Source organism: Neolamprologus brichardi, chromosome 18 (genome assembly GCF_056152115.1).
Source record: "Neolamprologus brichardi isolate AB-2024 chromosome 18, ASM5615211v1, whole genome shotgun sequence".
Taxonomy (NCBI): domain Eukaryota; kingdom Metazoa; phylum Chordata; class Actinopteri; order Cichliformes; family Cichlidae; genus Neolamprologus; species Neolamprologus brichardi.
In genome coordinates this window covers 17,916,422-17,936,328 of record NC_142121.1, presented here as the reverse complement: position 1 = coordinate 17,936,328, position 19,907 = coordinate 17,916,422, and the positions used below count along the sequence as shown (strand labels likewise).

The 19,907-nt window shown below is 40.7% G+C and overlaps 2 protein-coding genes across 6 annotated transcripts; both read right to left on the bottom strand.

Annotated features, from left to right (window-relative positions):
- Window positions 1-691: 691 nt before the first annotated feature.
- gpt (glutamic--pyruvic transaminase) lies at window positions 692-19,673 on the bottom strand. 5 transcript variants are annotated; one of them, XM_006792129.3, is made up of 13 exons: window positions 19,504-19,671; window positions 16,112-16,195; window positions 14,786-14,972; window positions 10,822-10,911; window positions 10,535-10,643; window positions 10,264-10,397; window positions 8,939-9,182; window positions 8,367-8,446; window positions 8,142-8,278; window positions 7,772-7,946; window positions 2,586-2,741; window positions 1,348-1,460; window positions 692-1,031 (listed from the first exon to the last, which is right to left on the bottom strand). In XM_006792129.3, the coding sequence occupies exons 3-13, from the start codon at window positions 14,921-14,923 to the stop codon at window positions 941-943; spliced, it is 1,467 nt and encodes a 488-aa protein (XP_006792192.1). In that variant the 5' UTR covers window positions 14,924-14,972; window positions 16,112-16,195; window positions 19,504-19,671; the 3' UTR covers window positions 692-940. The 5 variants fall into 5 exon arrangements, with proteins under 5 accessions (XP_006792192.1, XP_006792190.1, XP_035764176.1 ...); XM_006792127.3 differs by lacking the exon at window positions 16,112-16,195 and having other exon boundaries at window positions 19,504-19,673; XM_035908283.2 differs by lacking the exons at window positions 16,112-16,195; window positions 19,504-19,671 and adding an exon at window positions 15,530-15,671.
- fuz (fuzzy planar cell polarity protein) lies at window positions 17,452-19,495 on the bottom strand. The gene has a single exon (XM_006792125.3). It carries the CDS (start codon window positions 19,190-19,192, stop codon window positions 17,894-17,896), a length of 1,299 nt encoding a protein of 432 aa, XP_006792188.2. The 5' UTR covers window positions 19,193-19,495; the 3' UTR covers window positions 17,452-17,893.
- Window positions 19,674-19,907: the final 234 nt, after the last annotated feature.

Genomic DNA, 19,907 nt, shown 5'->3' with positions numbered 1-19,907 from the left:
GTTATAAGAAAAGAAGATGCTATAAAGCTTGAGGTGACTGTTGTTGTGAATGGTGCTCTATACATGAAGCTGAACTGAAAGGCTAAGGCTGCTAAAATTACACACAATGTGCTGATTTTATCATTTGTCTCAAGGATGAAGACTGAGGTTAAAGAGGGTCACCAGACTCCGACGAACAGATGTCAAGTAAAGACAATGCTACTTTTTCAGTTTGTGGTATGTGACATAAAACACCTTCAGTGAACAACAGAAGCATGTTGAACCAAGGAAATAAGATCGCTGCCATAGAATTCAAGGTCAAAGGAAAAGAGAAAGGAGGCTCTTGTTTTTAAACACACGCTCCAAAATAATGAGGCAAAACATCAGAGCATTACATTTATTTTGACACTACCAAATTACTTACTACCGAACCATCATGCAAAAGAAGCTTTTTCAGCATATTCTTCCAGTTGAGCAAAGCCTACAGAAGTGGAATATTTTAACCATTTTGTTTTGCACATTCTCAGTTTCTAAGCAGCATCACTGTTTTCTTCATTCTTCGTTGCACCTTCTTTATAACTCAAGACGCAGAGTCAAGCCATTTAGCAAAATGAAAGTTACAGACCTGGAGTATATACATCTTTTAAAAACGACACAGATAATAGATTAAGCCATGTTGCACCAAAAAAAAAAAAAAAAAAATGAAAAGGACACAGGTCTCTGATTTAATTTAATTTCGTACTTCTTCTTTCTTTTTGGCACAAACAGTGCCTTAAGACAAAATTCTGCAAATGTCCAAATGTGACAGCTATAGAGGTTGGAGTGCGTCATCACAGAGGCTACCAGAGCCACTGCAGAGAAGGCACTTAATAGTAACAGATAAAATTCTGGTCGGCTGATACTTTTTGTTGTGTTTGGCCAGCTCCTCCTTTTGTGAATGGAGCGGGAAAAATGCGGGAATTTAAGAATATTGCTGGGTGAATCTCTGGTGGAACTCTTTGACTTTATTGAGGAGGATCTTCAGCTTGTCGGTCGGTGGCAAGATGGTCATTCTGGGCAAGAGGAGCAAAGAAAAGGAAAACACAAATTAACCCTAGTGATGTAGAAAACAGCAGATGGCCCAGCTGAGACTTCTTTGGACTTCCAGAATCCCAGAAGAATTAATTTAGAGGTTCTGACAGGGATAATATTTAAGATGATATTTTTAAAAAAATGACATAAAAAATGTTTTGAGCCACTCATTCAAAGCCACTCAGGACTGCACTAAAACCAACATTTATGAAGGTGATTGTTGTTTTATAAAAGTGCATCTACTGAATAACTGAATATCTTGATTTTCGGACTGTAGGTTGCACATTTGCTGTGTACCTGAAATGGTAGGTCCCATCTTTTTGGCCAAAGCCACTGCCAGGTACGAGGCAGATTCCCGTTTCCTCCAACATCTTCATGCAATAAAACATGTCTGGCTGCTGTCCCTTTTCCTGAGAGAGAGGAAAGGAAATATTATATGTACAAATCTTGATAATTTGGTGGCATGGGGCTCTTTAACTAAAAGCTATACTTATAACAGAAAACTGTGAGGATATGCTTAATTTAACTTAAATAACAGTAAATAGTATTTTCAGTTCAAATAAACAAAATTAATCAATTAAAAGCTCAACTGGAACAAATTACAACAGAAAAAGCTCAATAAAACAAATACCACAATAAAATAAAATAAAGTACCACATTAAGCTGTACAACATGACTTGAGGTTTAAGATATTTTAAATGTCTTCACTATGGTGACCCTCAGGTACAAAATACAACTAAAAAGAAAACATGATGTTTGAATTTTGAAAGGAAAAAAATCCATATGATTTTAATTTATTTAGTGAATTTTAATTTATCTGATAATGAATAGCTGATAGAAGATGTATGACATAAAACCCCCCAAAAAGAAACGCTGTCTGTGACTTTTGGACAAAGTTAAACTTGTGTTTTCTAAAAAGATACTTTTTGGGTTGTTTTTTTAAATCTCAGGCCACAAGGCAAGTTAAAGAGGATTAACAGCAGATCTGTGATAATGCAGGTATGTGTGTGTTTTTGGGATAATGCTACTCCTTTGTGGTCAGTCATAGGAGCTGACCACATGTCAGTGGGTCAATTTGACGTTACCCTCTCTAAGGCTGATCAGATTCTCGGTGCTTTGATTCATCCGCTCTCCGTGAAATTCCTACAGAACAATTGCCCGTGGGACAGAACTGAAACCCTGAGCCATTGGAAATCATTTGTTCTTCTAAGACAGCAAGGTGGCGCGTTGGCAACAAGCTTAGCTTCTTTGGCACGTTGCACATCCACCGTCTGCATGTTGTATTTAATGGCCATTCCTAATGTGGCTTGTATGTAGTGTGATATGAATGCAGTTAAGGCCGTGAAGGTCACAGAGAGACATTTTTAAAACAATAATAGCAGGACTGCAAACATGAGCGATTGGAGATTAGAGAGAATGTTCTGTAGAAATTCTTGCATAACTGCAATGTCTCTCTTCTTTTGTTGCTTCTGACCAATGTCATCACCCTGAAACAGAAATGGTGAATTATTTATAAAAGAAGGTTCAGGACTGACCGTGGCCTCTTTGACAGCCTTTTCAGGGATGGTTATGCGAGGAAAGGAGTACATAGCACCCTGCACAGGGTTGCAGCTGATGCCTTGGACCGTGTTGAGAACTTGCTCTGTAAGTTTGGCCTTTTCTGCTAAGGCACTTAATGTGGCTGTGCGTTCCTGGATGTGGGAAAGAGATATGGGGGGGGGGCACAAGATTAGATCCAACATATATACATTTATGATGCTGGGATTCACTTGATTGGATTACTTTATCTGCATGTTGCAATCTTCTGTGCTGTAAGCTCCAAAAAAAAGTTTCAAATTCAGCAAAGGGTTTTTATCTTATCCCTCCCTGAATGACTCTGAGGTGCACTTGGTCAGTTTACTGCTTAGATTTACATCACACATGACCAGAAGCAGGGGCGATTTTAGCCCAGTTTTGGAGGTGCTTCAGCACCCCCAAAATGAATCAAAGCACCCCCAAAGATGTCTTACTTTTTTTGAAAATATTTGCTGTTTGTGGGACACACTACTAAAAGTATAAAAAGCATACAGTACTTAATTGAGATGGAACATTTTAACAACAAAAGTATAGATAACCCCTCCCCCCTCTCAAAATGTTTTTTTCCAGCTCGGCTCTCTCCTACTTGCTTTAGCACCGTTGCTGCCAGAGCGATGGTGGCTGAGACGCAGCGGAGCAGAGGTGGAAGTGCCTGACTTAAAACAGGACATATTAGCTGCATTTAACTTTCAGTTACTCTTTATATAGTTAGGTAGGAGTCAGACCATGTTTCTTTTTAACTGAAAAACATTACACCAGGTAACCTGCTGTGTTGAAAATAGGGCTGCCACAATTAGTCGACTAGTCACGATTACATCGACTATCAAAATCATCGACGACTGATTTAATAGTCGATGCGTCGTTTGAAGCTTTGTAAGAACACAAAAGACGCAGGAAAAAGTAGTAGAATTTAAGAGTGTAATAACGGACTGAAACAGAAGATGGCAGCACTGCATGTACAAGGATGCCAGCTGCCGTTAAACCCCGAAGAAGAAGAAGGAGCTGTGTCCCAGAATTCATAGCGCAGCCCAGCTCAGTTTCCAACAATGGCGGCAGCTAGTTAGTTTTAATATTACTCTTATTATTCTTTCTGGGTCACAAAATAAACGTTTAGCATATTTTCAGGCGAGAATGTAGCTGTGTAAACCTCAAATATCTGCTCAGTTTATCAAGACACCACATATTTTCAAAAGCGCTCCGACGTTTTCGGAGACGTCTGTTACCCACTAGCTTGATAGCTAGCCGGGGGCTAGGCTCACTAGAGCCATGAGAACACCGGACTCCCGGTGTCGTGCCAAATTAGGTATCCCCGACAGAATTTGTTTCCCCTGCGTCGGGAGCACACACTGGACTGTCCAAATCACGGACAAACAGTATCCCGCATTGTTGATTTTTAGTTTACAAACACTTCTTATAATGACTAACTACTCCTGACATTTTTGAGATGTTAGCTCTTTATACAACGAAGTTATAGTGGGATACAAATAATATCAGGCTGATCCTGCCACAATTTGTTCCCCCTGTGTAAATCACGGACAAACAGTATCCCACATTGCTGATTTTTCGTTCACAAACACTTCTTATTATGACGCATTACTCCTGAAACTTTGGAGGATTTAGCTCTTTATATAGTAAAGTTATAGGAGAATAAAAATATAAAAAATAGTTATCAGCCAAAACGTTAATGGTTTGTTAAAATAATCCCATCTGATACCCGTGAGCAATAAATATATAATTTTCTGTTGTAACCCTCAAACTGAATGGTAATGTAACGATACTAATTTTTCACTTTTTCACAAAATGAAAACATTACTACTTCTTGCGTGCTCCCAGCACAGGGGAAACAAATCCTGTCGGGGATACCTACTTTGGCACAACACCGGCAAATCGTTTTCAAACCCACTGCGGTCTTTCGCTACTCAGGTTAAACATGATATATAAGTCACTTAGATAACTTCAAAATGTTATTGTTTGGCTTTTTTTAGTATTTTATTTGTTCCTGAGTAAATCGGTTAGGCTGAGATTAAAGTTATAGTTTTTACACAGCTGAATAAACGTCAAGCAGACAGCTGATTATCAGAAGTGTGAGATGCTCGAGAATTTACTCCGGTGTCCTGTTATATTTTAGATAGGAAGGAGTTTATTAAACTTCACCGAAACAATCTGCAAATTTCATTCAAATTTAATAAACTATCATCTTGTCTTTATTTTTAGTTAGCACATACCTTAAACACTTAAAGCTGTAAGCTAATGATAGTTATATAAGAGCAGATGCTGCTGGTGCAATAAGCTGTAGTTTTACGTCCAATGGATGATGATCTGATTAGTCGACTAATTGCAAAAATAATTGGTGACTAGTCGACTATCAAAATAATCGTTTGTGGCAGCCCTAGTTAAAAAAGTGTTTTCCGACGATGTTTGCTCTGTAGTAAAATTAGCGATATTTGACTGCCCTGTTGATCTCATTGAAATGTATACAGCCTATTTAAAATCTAAAACTTAACATTGTCCGTAGCCTGCTGTTGTTACCACTGTCCTGTTTGAAATGTAATGAGAGAAACTGGTTATTTTGCCATATATGCATGTGCCGATATTGAACCCAAGGTACTAACTAGCTAACTGACTGGATGCCCATTAACCTTATAACTCCTGTTGTGTGTGTGTGTGTGTGTATGTGTCTACAGATTGTCAGTCCAAAGAGGGAGAGAGGAAAGAGGGGAACATGAGGACAAAGTACAAGATCAGGAAGTACCAGGTAAGAAAACAGACAGGGAGTACTAACAGGCAAAACAGTAACTGTTTAACTGGCAAAGAAAAAGAAAGACAAACAACTCATACCATCTGGAAGTTGTGTTCTCCCTATATTAAAGCTGCTATACAGAATCTGCAAAACAAACTGGGTTGTCAGCCCTGGCACTGCATTACCATATTGAGCTTCAGTCAGAGGAAGTCACGGTTGCCAAAGACTTTATAAAGCTCAAGAGTGAGGCTGGTGCCATTCCAGATATGTTAACATTGTACAATCTTCTGGATAATCAGATCTTCCCCAAACTGAAAACTGTTATTCAGGTTGCCCTAACAAACCCAGTTAGCAGCTGTAGCTGTGAGAGGTCTTTTAGTGTCTTGAGTCAGCTCCATACCTGGCTGAGAAGGACCATGGGTCAAAGCAGACTCCAGCACCTGGCTGTGATATCAGTTGGGAAAGAGATGCGTGAGAGACTTGACCACCAAAATGTGATAGACAGATTTACCAACCTCAAGGTGAGGCGACATAGGTTAAAAGAAAAGAAAAAATCTGCAGAGCCATAGTAGTATCTGCAGTAAAGATCTTTTCATACATTGTATACATTGTACCAAAGGCCAAGTGTCTCCATTTTCTAATAATATTTTGTATATTTCAAGGACTCTTCTATTTTTGGAGTGTATTTTTTATGTATCTGTATTGTATTATACATACACTTTAGAAGTGAATCTCTGTCCAAAAAATGCACTCAGTTTACTTTTTACTCACTATGAGCATCATTTATCATTTTTCCCCAGTAATTAAGGTTAGGATATGTATTTTTTTTAAAATTCCAATCCATTCTTCTTTGGCAGCATTTTAATAACCTTTATCAGATTTGATGGTTTTGTTACAGACTTTAACAAAAGTGTTTTGCTATTCTTTCAAAAATGTGGGATTAAATTGTGTTAAAATGTACAAAACAGTGATGTCATGTTTTGTGACGAGGACCGAGGCACAGAGAGACGTGATGAATTTAAGAAACTTATGATTTAATAAAGAAATTTGCAGACTTGCACAGAGAGGGTAAAATTATGATGACTGATAATGGAGATGAAGACAACAGACGATGAGGACAGGGAGGAACAGGGGTTTAAATGCACCAAGGAGGCAGTCAGACAGAACTCGGGACAACTGGAGGCATTTAGGGATGCAGGGACTGACAGAGACGGGGAAGATGTCTCATCGTGATGAGTAAAGTTTACCTTGCCTGGATGGGCAGCTCTCTGGGTGCTCAGCACCCCCAAAGCTCTGATCCTAGAATCGCCCCTGACCAGAAGTAAACAACATGGGCAGGATAATGCGGAGCTCAAGAGCTTTTGATTTTAAGCTTTGTTATAAGCAAACCATGAAACATTGTTTGTGTTCTTCTGGATGAACTACAGTGATACGTGAAGGTAGGGCTGCAAAACAATAAAATGATTATGACTGAGCGATATTTAAAATGCAAAGCAAACAAAAATCAAGTGGTCCATAAATCAGCTCCTGATGGCGTGCTTGCATGAGCCAATCACAGGTGTTCCCTCCATCGTAAGGCATGAATTTACCTGGATTAATCTGGACGAGTGACACTGCGTTAAAAACAGATATAGAACAAAATGTCTGGCACAGCAGAAGGTGAACGGCTTGTCCCTGAAAGCTGATCATTAGCCGTTATTTGAAAATACTTCCAAAAAGAAATCATTTGCTGTGTGTCTGTAATGAACAGCAATACAACTAACTTATTCAACCGCCTGAAAAGACACCGCAAAGTGCAGTAATGATGAATGCATGAAGGCCAAGAAAAGCAGTGCAGTGGTTTCTAACGTCAGTCACCCAACATCAGCTCAGATGTTGATAAAAGCGAAGCTGTACAGCATGCCAGCGCAGCCATCCGCCTCACAAAAGCGCACTGAAACCACCAATGCAATCGCACTACAGCTGGCCAAAAAAGTGCACCTAATAAACACGGTAAGAAATGGACATCTCAGGGAAGTAGAAGAAAGTGGAAGCTGTACCCTGATGTTTTGTGTTCATGCAGCCCTACCTGACGGCACTAACAGGAAGTTTGTCTTTTGAAAATTTACCTTTTTAGCGAAACCCTCGCTTAACCCTCGATGGGCTGGATGTCTAGAGGTTAACGTATTCTGGTATGTCAGCAAGTTGAGTAAAATCCATAATCAATAGTTTGTATTCAAAAGTACTTCAAACCAGTGACTGGGGCTGTAAGTCATCATTAGAAGAGAGTTTACTGATCACTGACAGCTTTTATGCAACCACAGGGGTCACTGCTTGCTAGCTGTGATAAAGAATGTAGGTTTATGATATTTAAGCTTCAGTGTCATCATTTTATTTATATACAGCCCATGATGGTAGACTGAGTACCTTGATAAAGCTGCCATAAGAAGGTTCCCCAGGCTGTGGAGGGTTAACCACCAGGTCCATTAGAGCCTGACCAGGAACAGGAGGGCACAGACGAACTGACAGCAGCTTGGTGAGCTGGTCCTTCACTTCATTGTCCATGTTGATGATTTCCATGTAGCCCCCACGAAAGCCGCACCTACAAGGCAGATTATAATGTGAGAATTACAGCAAACACAAAACAAAACACAAAGAAAGAGAGAAACGCAAGCTATATATTGCAGCCTTACTGTACTATAGGAGCTAATTGTTGTAAAACCTCCCCTTCAAATAACTATTTTTTCATAGCTATTTTATCCCCAGCACAAATAAGAGGGAAAAAAACCCAACTTACTCTCCCATGTAACACTTAGAGGTTGAGTGGAAAGACGCCAGTTCCACTGTTTCTGCGTACTCGGGCCCCATCTCAAACAGGACCTTCTTAAAAGAGTGGAACTGGCATCCCTCAGCATACACATTATCCTGGTACACCTGGGAGATGAGGACAATAGGATAGATATTAACAAGGTGAAGAAGATTAAACATCAGACAGATGTCTTAAGACATTCAGAGAGATTACCTCATCAGCCATGAGAAAGAGACGTTCCTTTGCAGCGAATCGAATTACATCCTCAATGCACTGTCTGCTCTGAACCTGACCTGTAAAAATTAAGAGGCTCATGATAGGGCAGTGACTTTAGCTTCGCTGCCATCTAGTGGCTCTTCCAAAATACATGGAAATGTGTGTTGGGCCTGGTTAGGAGACAGGACAGTCTTTTCTTGCAGAAAAGATTTAATCCAGCTCCAGTCTCCCCCACAACTCTGAATTGGATAAGCTGAAGAAATTGGGTGGATGGATAATTTAATATCAGTGTGTTATGGTGTTTAGCTTGTCTATTAGGATATATATATATATATATATATATATATATATATATATATATCTATATATATATATATATATATATATATATGAATACAACAAAAAAGATGCAAATGTAATGCTAAAACAACAAGGACAAATTAATCACATAAATAGATTAAATGATGATAACTCTGATAATTCTCTGTAATAACTACTTGATTAATTGACTTTGACATATGCAATAATATGTAATGATAGTGATGGCTCCCAAATCATAAAGAACTTACCTGTGGGGTTTCCAGGGTTGATGATGCATAAGGCTCGGGGGTTGCAGTACTGCCTGGCCTCATTTACAGCACGCTGTAGCTCAGTGATGTCCAGGCTCCAGCACTTTTCCTCATTAAGGAAATAGTCGATCTGCACAGCGCCCAGTTCGGCCAGTGCAGCTGAATACAGGGGATACTGAGGTATGGGTATCATAACACCGGTACGGGTTGTACCTTCGCCACACACCAGCAGCTTCAGCATTGTCTGAAGAACAGGTCAGAAAAGATTTGTGATGCTTCAGTTACAATGCTGACTGCACTATGAAAATTACACTTTTTTAAAATACTGGTGGCTGTCAGTGCTAACTCTTATCCTCCTAGTAGATGCACCTTTGGTATCAATTTCAAAATCCCACGTTGCTTTGTTCTTTATTGCATTTACAAGTTTTTCAAAAAACTTGACCTCTGACCTTTACAATGAAGTCACTGAGATTCAAATTAGTCTGAAATTTTTACAGATACCTCTATGGTATCAATTTCAAACTCCTATGTTACCTTGTTCTCGAATTCTTGCAAACCTACATCTGCACGTTGCCCACTGGTCCCGCAGGGTGATGATGTTGTTTTCTAAAATAATTAGGTTATTGTGTGCAAATAGAAATAATTTAAGCTTTCTAAGAGAAACTAGGATGTTTAAAAATGTTATGTTAAAACCTCATGCTCTGTTAAAAAAGCACTTGGAAAATTTTTGACAAAAACTTTGGGGCTAATAATTTTGCCCTCATCTGCCTGTACATATAATCAGATTTTCGAATTACGTAGTAGTTTGGCTGCATCTTGCTTAACCTGAATGCAATATATAACAAATATATACACGTACAACAGAAATGCACAAGAAATTGGTTCTTTGTGAGCATTCTACGAAAAATAAATATTATATTTGAGTAAAAACTCAGCTAACATTACTGACAGATAGAGATGCTATTGTTTTAGGTCATTTCTCTTGGAGAACAAAACCGTTAAACAGCCCAGACAACCCATGAAAGGGGTCATGAGAAGGTAATACCCATCTAGCTAGCCAAAATGTTCATGCATCAGTGATCCAGTTTCAGCCTTTCTTTGATTGGCTGACATTCAATAGATTTGTTCTCACACGTATTTATTTCCCTGCTACTTGTTGCATGTACAATGCATGCTTTAAAAGCAGGCTCACTGCTGAGGCTTTAATTTCACAAGCCTGTTTTTGTAGTTCAGTGTTCAAAATCAAAATTGAGCTACTTCCTTCACTGTTGCTACAAGACAAATGTGCATAATTAAAACTAAAATGGAGACATAAATCACAGTACCACAATGCCGTCGCTGGCTCCTGTGGTGAGATAAATGTTATCTGGGTCACAGGCCACACCGCCATCCCGTCGTTCAATGTAACGGGCCACGTCCTGACGCACAGAGTCTATGCCTTGACTGGCACTGTAGGAACCTGAAAGAGATTCATATGGAGACGATGCAAGCTGCTATAGTAACACAAGCTCTAGAATCACCGCAGTGGCTATATATCACTCAGTAGGTGTATGAAAGGACTAAGGGTGATAATTACTAACAAAACCTCATACACACCCATACTGTTCCCGCCACAAGACTGCAGAATGCGGCATGCTCTACTTTTAGCATCCTCTGGGAATGTGCTGTCACTCAGCAGTTCAGGGTAGGAGCAGAGCGCCAGGACCTTTAAACAACGAGATTGAGTAAGCATAAGGGTGTATTATCTGCATGCATTACCACATAAAACAGGCACACTGACAATGACGTATCTGAAGAGTCAGCGTTAGTGTGAAGTACATTAACAAACATGAAAAGAGTTGTTATATTTAGATAGAAGTAAAGGGAAGGGTTTAGGAGCAGACCTGTCGGAAGAAAGTGATTGGCTGCTGGCCCATAGCATGCGCGTCACCAATGTTGGCCTTAATGACCTCTGCAAAGGGCTTCTTCATTCCCTGTCAAACATAAACACAATTAGCAGAAGTTTAACTATACATTTTGTACACAACAACAAAAACTACTTTGATACATGAAAAAGCTTTTAAAAATAGACAAAGACCATCAGCTGCACCTAAATAACCTTAACACTATGCCTGCACTCTTTTAAACACGTACATAACTGTTCCATACACACGGACCCCACACTGGTTTACTCGACATGAGACTTTATGCAGCTGCAAGTTATGCAGAAAAATTAAAAAGTTGCTTTAGGGATCCAGTAACATGTTGGCAGACACTGATATGATATGATTGATAATCACCTATCAACAAATAGTATGATATTTACACATGGCAGTGACTTTAATTTGTATCTGTTGAGCCATATTAGTTTACTGCTAGTTAAATGTGAAAGACAGTCTGATATTTATTTATATATTTTATATCAGCTGATTCCTCCCTCCACCACAACAGGGAAGCTAGAGTGTCAAACATGCAACATCAACACTCATGGTTGAAAATTGTGTTTTTTGAGTTTCCTCTTCCTCTTCACAATTTGTGCATCCCTAGTTTGCTTTACTGAATGTCATGTCCAAGATATTATCCTGAACAAAAACACTGGGGAAAGTTTTAGCAGCTTTATAGCAAAATGCAAATTCTTTCTAATTTTTTTTCAGTCAGCAAGTTTTCTGGGTGGAAGTTGGGGGGGTTGTTTGTTTGTTCAGTAATGCATCAACAAAGCCAAAGAAAGGCATGGCTGATAAGCAACAAAAGCTGATGTAAACAAATAACGACCCCCACCCCACCCCCTCAAAAAAGGAGCCAAAAAACAAAACTCTTACAGACAGTTAATAAATCAAAATACCTTTAGTCTCAAGGCTTATGATTAAATTCTATGAACCCGGTCATTTAAGTAAAATATAAACTCCAGATAAGACAGATAAGCATGCACAGCATTTGTGTTTATTCAGGAGGAGACGCAGACCACTTGGAAAAGTAGTTTAGTGAGTCTAGAACAGCTTTGATGGAGGTCAAATGTGCAGACACAGTTTCTGCCTGAGCAAACCAGCTTATCACATCACTTCTATTAACCTTGTGAAACAACCAGACTAACATTACACAAAAAGCTTTCAATCTCTTTTGTGCAACCTTTAAAAATAAAAACAGCATGGATTACATGAAGCAACAGTAAGCTAAATGTTTGAAATAATTAGCCATGAATATCATCTATATAAGAGCTATTTGTTTATGGTCTCCCAGGCAAATAATATAATACTCCAAGGTCTGAAAGATAATCTCCTGACCAGCTGAGACCTCTGACGGAGGATAAACAGCAACACAGGGAACCACACAGAGACACATGCACGCAAACACATGCTGCTAACACCAGATGTTAAAACACAGTGCGACAGTGCAGAAAATCCACCAGTGAAACTACACGCTGACACCCTGCAGAAATCCAAACAACACATTTGATTTGTCCAGTTCAGTTCATATTTTAGGAAACATGAGTCCCTTGCTCTCCCATTGGTCACACACAAGAGGCGTCTCTCAGGCTGAGCCAATAACATTAGACAGTGTGCATAACACCCCTGGGTCAAAGAAGCATCCATTCATGATGGTGATCTTTTAGAAAAAAAAGGCTGACCTCTGCTCCTGGCCTGTGCTTTTTGTTCATCACTTATAAAACAGGAGAAAAAAAACAATGCTGAAGGTCCAGCAGGAGAGGCAGTGTTTCTTTCTACTGAGGGGCTTTCAACAGTTTCGATTTTGCAGCAAAAAGTCTGTTATAAAAATGTGTCTGTTTCTTTGGTTCGTTCAGCTAACAGTGCTCCGGCAGAATTAAAATATCTGGCAGCTCATTCAAACAGCCCCATTCACTATCACATAGCCGCTCATTAAAACTAAACAACAACAACAACAGTGTGATATTTATCACTGCATATGCATACCGTCTTGTTTCTGTGCTCTTTGAACAACACATACTTTGTATGTGCTAGAAGGAACAAGGCAATACTGGTCCTCATCCAAAAAGCAAACAAAATTTACAGAACAGGGGACACAGCGTGCCTTCTAATGTGCGTGCACATGCTTAACCTCCTAGGATTTTGCTCAATTTTGCTCTACAAGGGCCTGATATCCACTTACGAGGACATTATACTGCTACTGTTCTACCGAAATTTTAAATGAATATCCTCATATGTGGCTCTCATTTTTCTTAGAAACAAAAATCAGGTAAAAAAAAAAATCTGGTAATTCTTTGTTTTTACATTCATTGAGCCCCAATATGCCCAAATATCAAAGAGAAATCAAAAATGCATGCCGTGGGAGAGTTCAGGTCTTAGGAGGTTAATGCCCGGACAAAAGAGAGAATATTTTTCTGACTCATTTCCCAAAGTGATCTAAGACTAACCAAACCTGTTTGAAAAACAAAACAAATGAGCAAGGCATGCTGCAATAACTACGAACAATTCCAAGAATAATTGGCATAATTTGGTGAGTGCTTCAGAAAAAATGGAGAAGCTGAGAGTAAGCTTAACTGAGATACATTTCTCCCTTCTGGCTGTGCAACAGTATGCAATTAGAGAACTAGTTTTAGTTAGTAGTAAAGTTTATTACAGTTTACCAACAGCTGTAAAAAGTTGTTTCACTTGAGAAAATTCTCCTGTACCTTTAAACCTTAACTGTGTTTCTACCAACTGAATCCAGCTACAATTTTGTCTGCTTTTTGAGCACCTAAACATCAATTAGCACCTGATATAACTGTTGTAGCTGAGAAGAAAATCCCATATGTAGAGAGAGTGCTCATCTGTGGATGAGCATCAGTCAAAGTAAACAGAACATAATATGTTTGGAGTAATTGAACCATCTGGGTAAAGGGCTACCACCGTCATTAGAGACCCTGTGTCCCGATGTTACCGTGCATTTGACCTGAGCGAGAACCCGCTCGCATACTCATCCTTTAACTAAGCAAACCACTCAAGAGAGGACAGTTTTCACACCAGACTGCACTCAGCACACTAACAGCTGGTTACCACATCACCATAGACAGCTTGTGAAGAAGGGAATGAGCAGAGAGAGAGAGTGAGAAATTAGCAACAGGTTCTTATTTGGTGCCAATAAAGTGCAAAGAAACTTTTCTATTATTTACTTAATTTTAATGTGGTTATATAAGAGCTGAGAGTTCATTTTTAGGAGAAGAGAGCAAATCTCTCTTAGTAATTCAATTCACCATAATGACAACAGTTTTTTTCTGGAATGCAGAAAAACGTATGTGGATTAGACTATGGACTTTCACTGTGAGGTCAGTTTGTATTTTTACATAAGCAGTCATGTTTAGAAACAAGGAGTCAATAAAACCAGCTGAAAAACAAGTTAGAAATTAACCAGGTGCACCACAGAGAGACAAGAGGAAGCCATCTGGCTTTGATAACAGGGGAGTTTACCAAATGTAAACAAAGACTTTTATTTGGCAACAGTAGTTTGTGCCTAAACGTTAGAAGCCAAGTAAGTACACGCACTAACTTGTTGACACACTGAAACTCTTTCACTGAATCATATCTATCATTTTGTAGGACTTGAGAACAAAGTAACATTTAAAGTCCCATGAGATTAAAATGGGCACGGGAGGTGAGTGGCATTTGATTGGTAAGTAAGTAAGTAAAACTTTATTTATATAGCACCTTTCAAGATAAAAATCAGAAAGTGCTTCACAGAAGCTAAAACCTAAAAATAAAAATCAACCAAAAGTTCACAGCTTTGCAATAACTTTCAAAGTAACCCACACACACAATACATTCATCTTACATGGCCACATCAGAAGTTAGTCTTTATTGTCTAGTGAGACACAAAGTAGTGTTCAAGTTGGACTCTAGGCACCCTTGTACAAACCTCTGAGAGCTCCCTCTCTAGCTCCACGGCGCGCTGTACGATGGGTCCCCGCACGGCGTACTCCACCTTCTTCACCGTGGGGTTCATGGTGTCGATGGTCAGCACCTTGGCCCGGGACATGATCCCATTCTCGGACATTTTCTCTTTGGGAAGTCCACGCCGCGTCGCACTCAAACTCGATAGGGCTCTGCCGGGAGAAGAGGAGGATGACAGAGGGGGACAAGTCAGTGAGCGGGTCCTGGGGTCGCCGCCGGGCCGCTGCGCTCCGCTTCTACCGGCAAACACCTCGTTCCGCCCGCGGCTTAAAAGCCGGACGTTTCTGGAGGAGAGCACCTGCATCCGAGCGGCTGACATGTTACCAGACTCTTTCAAAACAGCCGAGCGACTTTAGAAAACACTTCTGCGGGCACAGCCAGCTGTACCACTTCTCCGGTTGCTTCACCGGAGAAGGAGTGAAAATAAAGTTGAGCAAGAGGAGTGTCCGCCGGGATCCTAGAAACGACTCCGCGCGTGCACAGTCGAACCTTTAGCACGCGCTGAAGTTAAAGGGAGGTTTCGACAAAAAAAATATTGCGTCAGAATCTGAGGGTGGTGACAAAATACGACTGAGTTATAATACACTACACAAAGTTTTCACTGGGACTTTTTTCTGAGGCGGTGCATATTTAACAACACGGCCGCCAGCGAGCGTACCCCTCCCCTTTTTGTGTAACCATCTATATCCCACCCGCTCTCCTCCGTTACCCGCCGCTCCGTGAGGCTGTCAATCAGCGACGGTTCTCCGGTTACTCAGGCTAAACTGCTCCACGCCGGAAAATAAGCTAACCGGCTGCTGACTGTTAACTTCACCGCGCTTTTCTCTTTGTCCCGAGATGCCCACGCGGTCTGGGAGGAGACAGAAGCGCTCCTTTATGTGAACTAAATAGTTATCAAAGCCCCTCCTGCGTGGACTGCAGCTTTGTTAAACTTCCCTCACGTCCCCATCCCCGTGGATTAATGCAAAAGAATGCGAGAACTCTCCATTTCCTTGTACCACAGGAATAAGCTGAACCACGCTGCAGTTTATGTAAAAATCTGCACAACACGTACACTGTTCCTGGATTAGAAGGAGGCATTGCCGTTTCTCATGCTCAGCAGTGTTTCCAGGCCATTGGGAGTAAGGGTCAAACATAAGGAATAAGGTCTGGCCTGGTAACACTGGTACTTCAGAATGGGGTGGTCTTTGTCTAGGATTGTGTCTCCTGGCTCACAGCAACTTCTACTAAATGCAGAATGAGTATGGAGTGCAGTGCATCTGATGAGAAGCGAGGACTAGAAAGCACTTACATGCTACTGATCCTCAGTGATTTTCAGTAAAGCTGAGTCTTCACACTGAAACGTGAGAGTGCAATAGGGTTCCTCAATTTATCGCTGCAGTTGTAGAGAAATGCAAAAACACTGTCATTTATTCATCACCACCAGAAGTGCTCATTCAGCAATGGTGTGTTTCATCAGTAATCACAGCTGTTATTACACCATCAAGTCCTGTAAAATTCTTTTTTTGTAACGCAAAGATGTTTTCTTTTTTTCCCCCTTGCATGTAAGTTTCCTCACAGCTTTCTAGAAATGTGAAAATGTTCTAACCTGCTACTAGCTGGGTTATAATACATAAATACTTAAGCATATTTAATGAAACCCTGCAAAGTTTTACCCTCATACTATGAACATTTCTATGGTTATGGGCTTTCGAAATGCTTAATTTTCTCAGCATTTTTTACTCTAATTATTTCTTCATGCTGGAAGACAGAAATGATCTTAAACACACATTTGAGCTCAAATAAAAAGTGTAGCTAGTCCTTGTTTCTGTGACTTTATATAATGGACAATAAAACTGGTGCTGTCTTGCTACCGAAACTATACATTCTGCACACAAACAAGACTTGAGTGGATATAAAATTGGACTGGTTACAATTTTTAAAACACACATTACATGTACTTTTCAGACTTCAACATTTCTGTGTCTCCTCTGCAACATTTGGGCCTCAAACATATACTTCGAGGGCCTGTAATTTAATTTAAACTTTATGACTTAGCTTTGACAGACTTCAATACTACTGACAACATTTTGTTTCATTTAGGAAGTGGTTTTGAGGTTGTACTTTCTGTTGTACAGCTGGATATAAAATGGATCTGGTTGCAGTTTTTAAAACACAGCTTAAATGTACTTTTCAGACTTCAAAATTTCATGTAGCTAGTTCCTGTACTTGTGTCTCCTCAGCCACATTTGGGCCCCAGACATATACTTCGAGGGCTTGTAACTCAAAACGTTCATACTCTCGGTGCAAGGCTTTATTAAATACACTAAAGTTACTGCACAAAAATATCAGCTGATTCAAAGAATGCTGAGGTGGAAACGTTCAGTTTTGACCACTTTGATTACTCAGCTTTGACTGACTTAAATAATACTGAAAACATTTAGTTTCATTTAGGAAGTGGTTTAGACGTTGTACTTTTTGTTCTACAGCTATTGAGTTTTGCAATGAATCTCTCAGCCAGTAGTGGGCACACCCATCAACATGAGAAAACAAGTGAATGACTGACTCAGTGACATCAAGACCCAGAGAAATTAACCAACTATATTTAGACAAAATATAGTTGGTATATACAAAATATACAAAAACAGCAGGCAATTTTAAATCCAGTTTAACATCTTCACATTATTCTCCAGTATATTTTAATACACATTGTAACAGTGCTGCCCTCTAACGTAGTAACCAGCTCATAGAGAGGCAGGGCAGTTGTGCAACAGTGATGCAAAACAAAACTCAAAGCACTTTGGTGTAACATTTCAATGTGTTTTTATATTTTGCCAGCATTAGAGGCAGCGTAGTAGAAACTGTAAGAGCTCGAGTAGTGTTTCATTGTTTCTACCATACATTTGCTTACCAGTGTACAGTTAATCACTGTCTTTACAAAAATAGTAGCTGATCTTTATGATGTGAGATTTGTGTGTGAGCATATAATATGCTTGCGTAAATCAGTAAAGAAAATGTAAATTCACATTAATGTTATAGCTATTCACCTGTGATTTTTTTTTTTTTAAAAAAAGGTGTTAAACAGCAAATTCAATTAGAACCCTGTGGCTGCTACTATATCAGACAGAGTCTGTGTAGCCAGTGTACGCAGTGCAAATGTGGGCACAGATGGTAAGATGAGCAGAAACAGCTGGTGCTGTGGTGTTTGAAGTCCATAGCTTTTGCATTCCTCTGTAACTAGATAACATTGTTGGGGCTGGTGGGAGAATCCAAGAGGAAAGTCTTCAGTGTTGCCTCTTTGAGCCTTTTCTTCTGTGGAGACACATAAAGGCTCTTCCTGGGTGAAGTACCGTGATGTGCTGAAGATATAAAAGAGTTTCAGCAGCTCCCAGCAGCGGGCCCTGGAGAGTAATGGATCATCGTAATGGTAATTGGAAGTCCGTACACAGGAGACTGCACGACGTGTTTCGCGGTTGATGAGAAGAAGTGCCAGCACATCGGGCCGCACGGATACAGACCCTGGTAGGCAGCGTTCTCCAACAGCCAGGCACTCTCTCAGGGTCTCGACTAAAGGAGACCAGAAACGACCCACCAGCCCAGTCTCAGCTCCATGCAGGGATGGGGTTGGACCGCACAGCACACATACGTCTGCTCCGGGCAGCAGCTGGAAGCGGAGAAGACGGTGGGCTACAGTAGGGCTGCCATGAGGAAGGAAAATTGGGTAATCACAAGAAGCCGATCCAGAGGCTGAGTGTGAGCGTATCAAAGCAGAAAGCAGGACAACTTCCTGCGGAGCGAGGCGCCACCACTTTTCAGTTGCTGTAGCGATTCGCCCATGAACAACGAGGCAACCAAACTCGCTGTCTGCAGCCTGAGCAAAACCATCCACTGCCTCCTGAAAAAGAGTGGGATTTGGGGGCACCAGTGAATCAGCACAATGTGTAAGGTTTCCCAGAATACCCTCCTGCTTGTCCTCCAGCAGCTCATCAATAAGACTAAAGCAGGACCTGAGTTCCCTTTTAAGCCTCTCAACATTCCGGACATTAACCAGCTCATCCAGCCCTAACACCAGCACCATGCAGCCCCACACATTCTCCAGGAGGCGTTGTAGACGGGCCTCCTCCTCTTTGCTGCTGCCCACTCCGCCATCTCCACCTCCACTCACAGCGATGAGTATCACACTGTCCTGGAAAAGTCTCCACACCACCTTCCCTCCACCTTGCGTCTCAGAGCAGGTCAACACTACCCCCTGACCACCTCCGAACATGTGAACACCATTTAGAGAGCCTATGACAGAGAAGGGCAGCTGTTTGGAGGCTCCTCTTGTGAAAAGAGGGACCCCGCTGCTGGCTGTGAGGCAAAGAAGCTGTGTAGCGCCATCCTGGAGCATCATCGTGGCAGTAGTGATTTAAGGTTATGCATACGCCCAACAATCTAGCTATTCAGCTGCATGAGATTACTGAGCCAGCTAACTAACGGGTTTAAATGAGCTGACTGTATAATGACAATGACCGAGTAAAGTTGCATCAGCTAGGGTGAGCCGTTAGCATCACGTAATCCATTTTCTTCCAGCTCACTGAACCGGCCACGAACAATGAGACAAGCTATCAAGCAGCAAATCTAGCTACTATACCCGGATATATTCTGCCGGCTAGCTTTGTCAGATAACTGTAGTTAATATGTCAGGTTAACAAAAGCAGTTACCGTCGTTTCCACAGTAACGCTGTCCCATGATTCATTCTTCACACTGGTGAGAGCGGTTTCATTCGGCTGGTCGAGCTGCAGTTACGACTTAACCGCTCTGATGTAACCGCTCAAGGAGACGGACATGGAGACCGACCTGGGTTCAGTGACCGCGTACATGGAACGGCTCTCAACACGGGTGTGATTTCCGTACGTTCACATCTCGCGAGAGTTCAACCAACTGCTCACCCACAGTCGCGAGCTCGCGAGCAGATAAGATGCCCAGTTCATCATTTTCCCAGAATATTGTTATACAAAATGCTATACCGTTTTTACAAATGCAAGCTGCAAATCAACATTAAAAACAGCCTGAGCAGACTAAAGAGTGTCCTTCTGTATACAAATATAATAAAAATGTACGAGAA

Bases quoted from the DNA above. Each gene is read 5' to 3' on its own strand.
- fuz (XM_006792125.3), bottom strand. From the start codon at position 19,192: ATGATGCTCCAGGATGGCGCTACACAGCTTCTTTGCCTCACAGCCAGC.
- gpt (XM_006792126.3), bottom strand. From the start codon at position 15,139: ATGTCAGCCGCTCGGATGCAGGTGCTCTCCTCCAGAAACGTCCGGCTT. The intron at 10,912-14,785 runs GTTTGTACAAGG...TATGTTTGACAG, and splicing joins TAGAGAGGGAGCTCTCAGAG to GGAATGAAGAAGCCCTTTGC. The intron at 10,398-10,534 runs GTGTGTATGAGG...AATCTCTTTCAG, and splicing joins TTGTGGCGGGAACAGTATGG to GTTCCTACAGTGCCAGTCAA.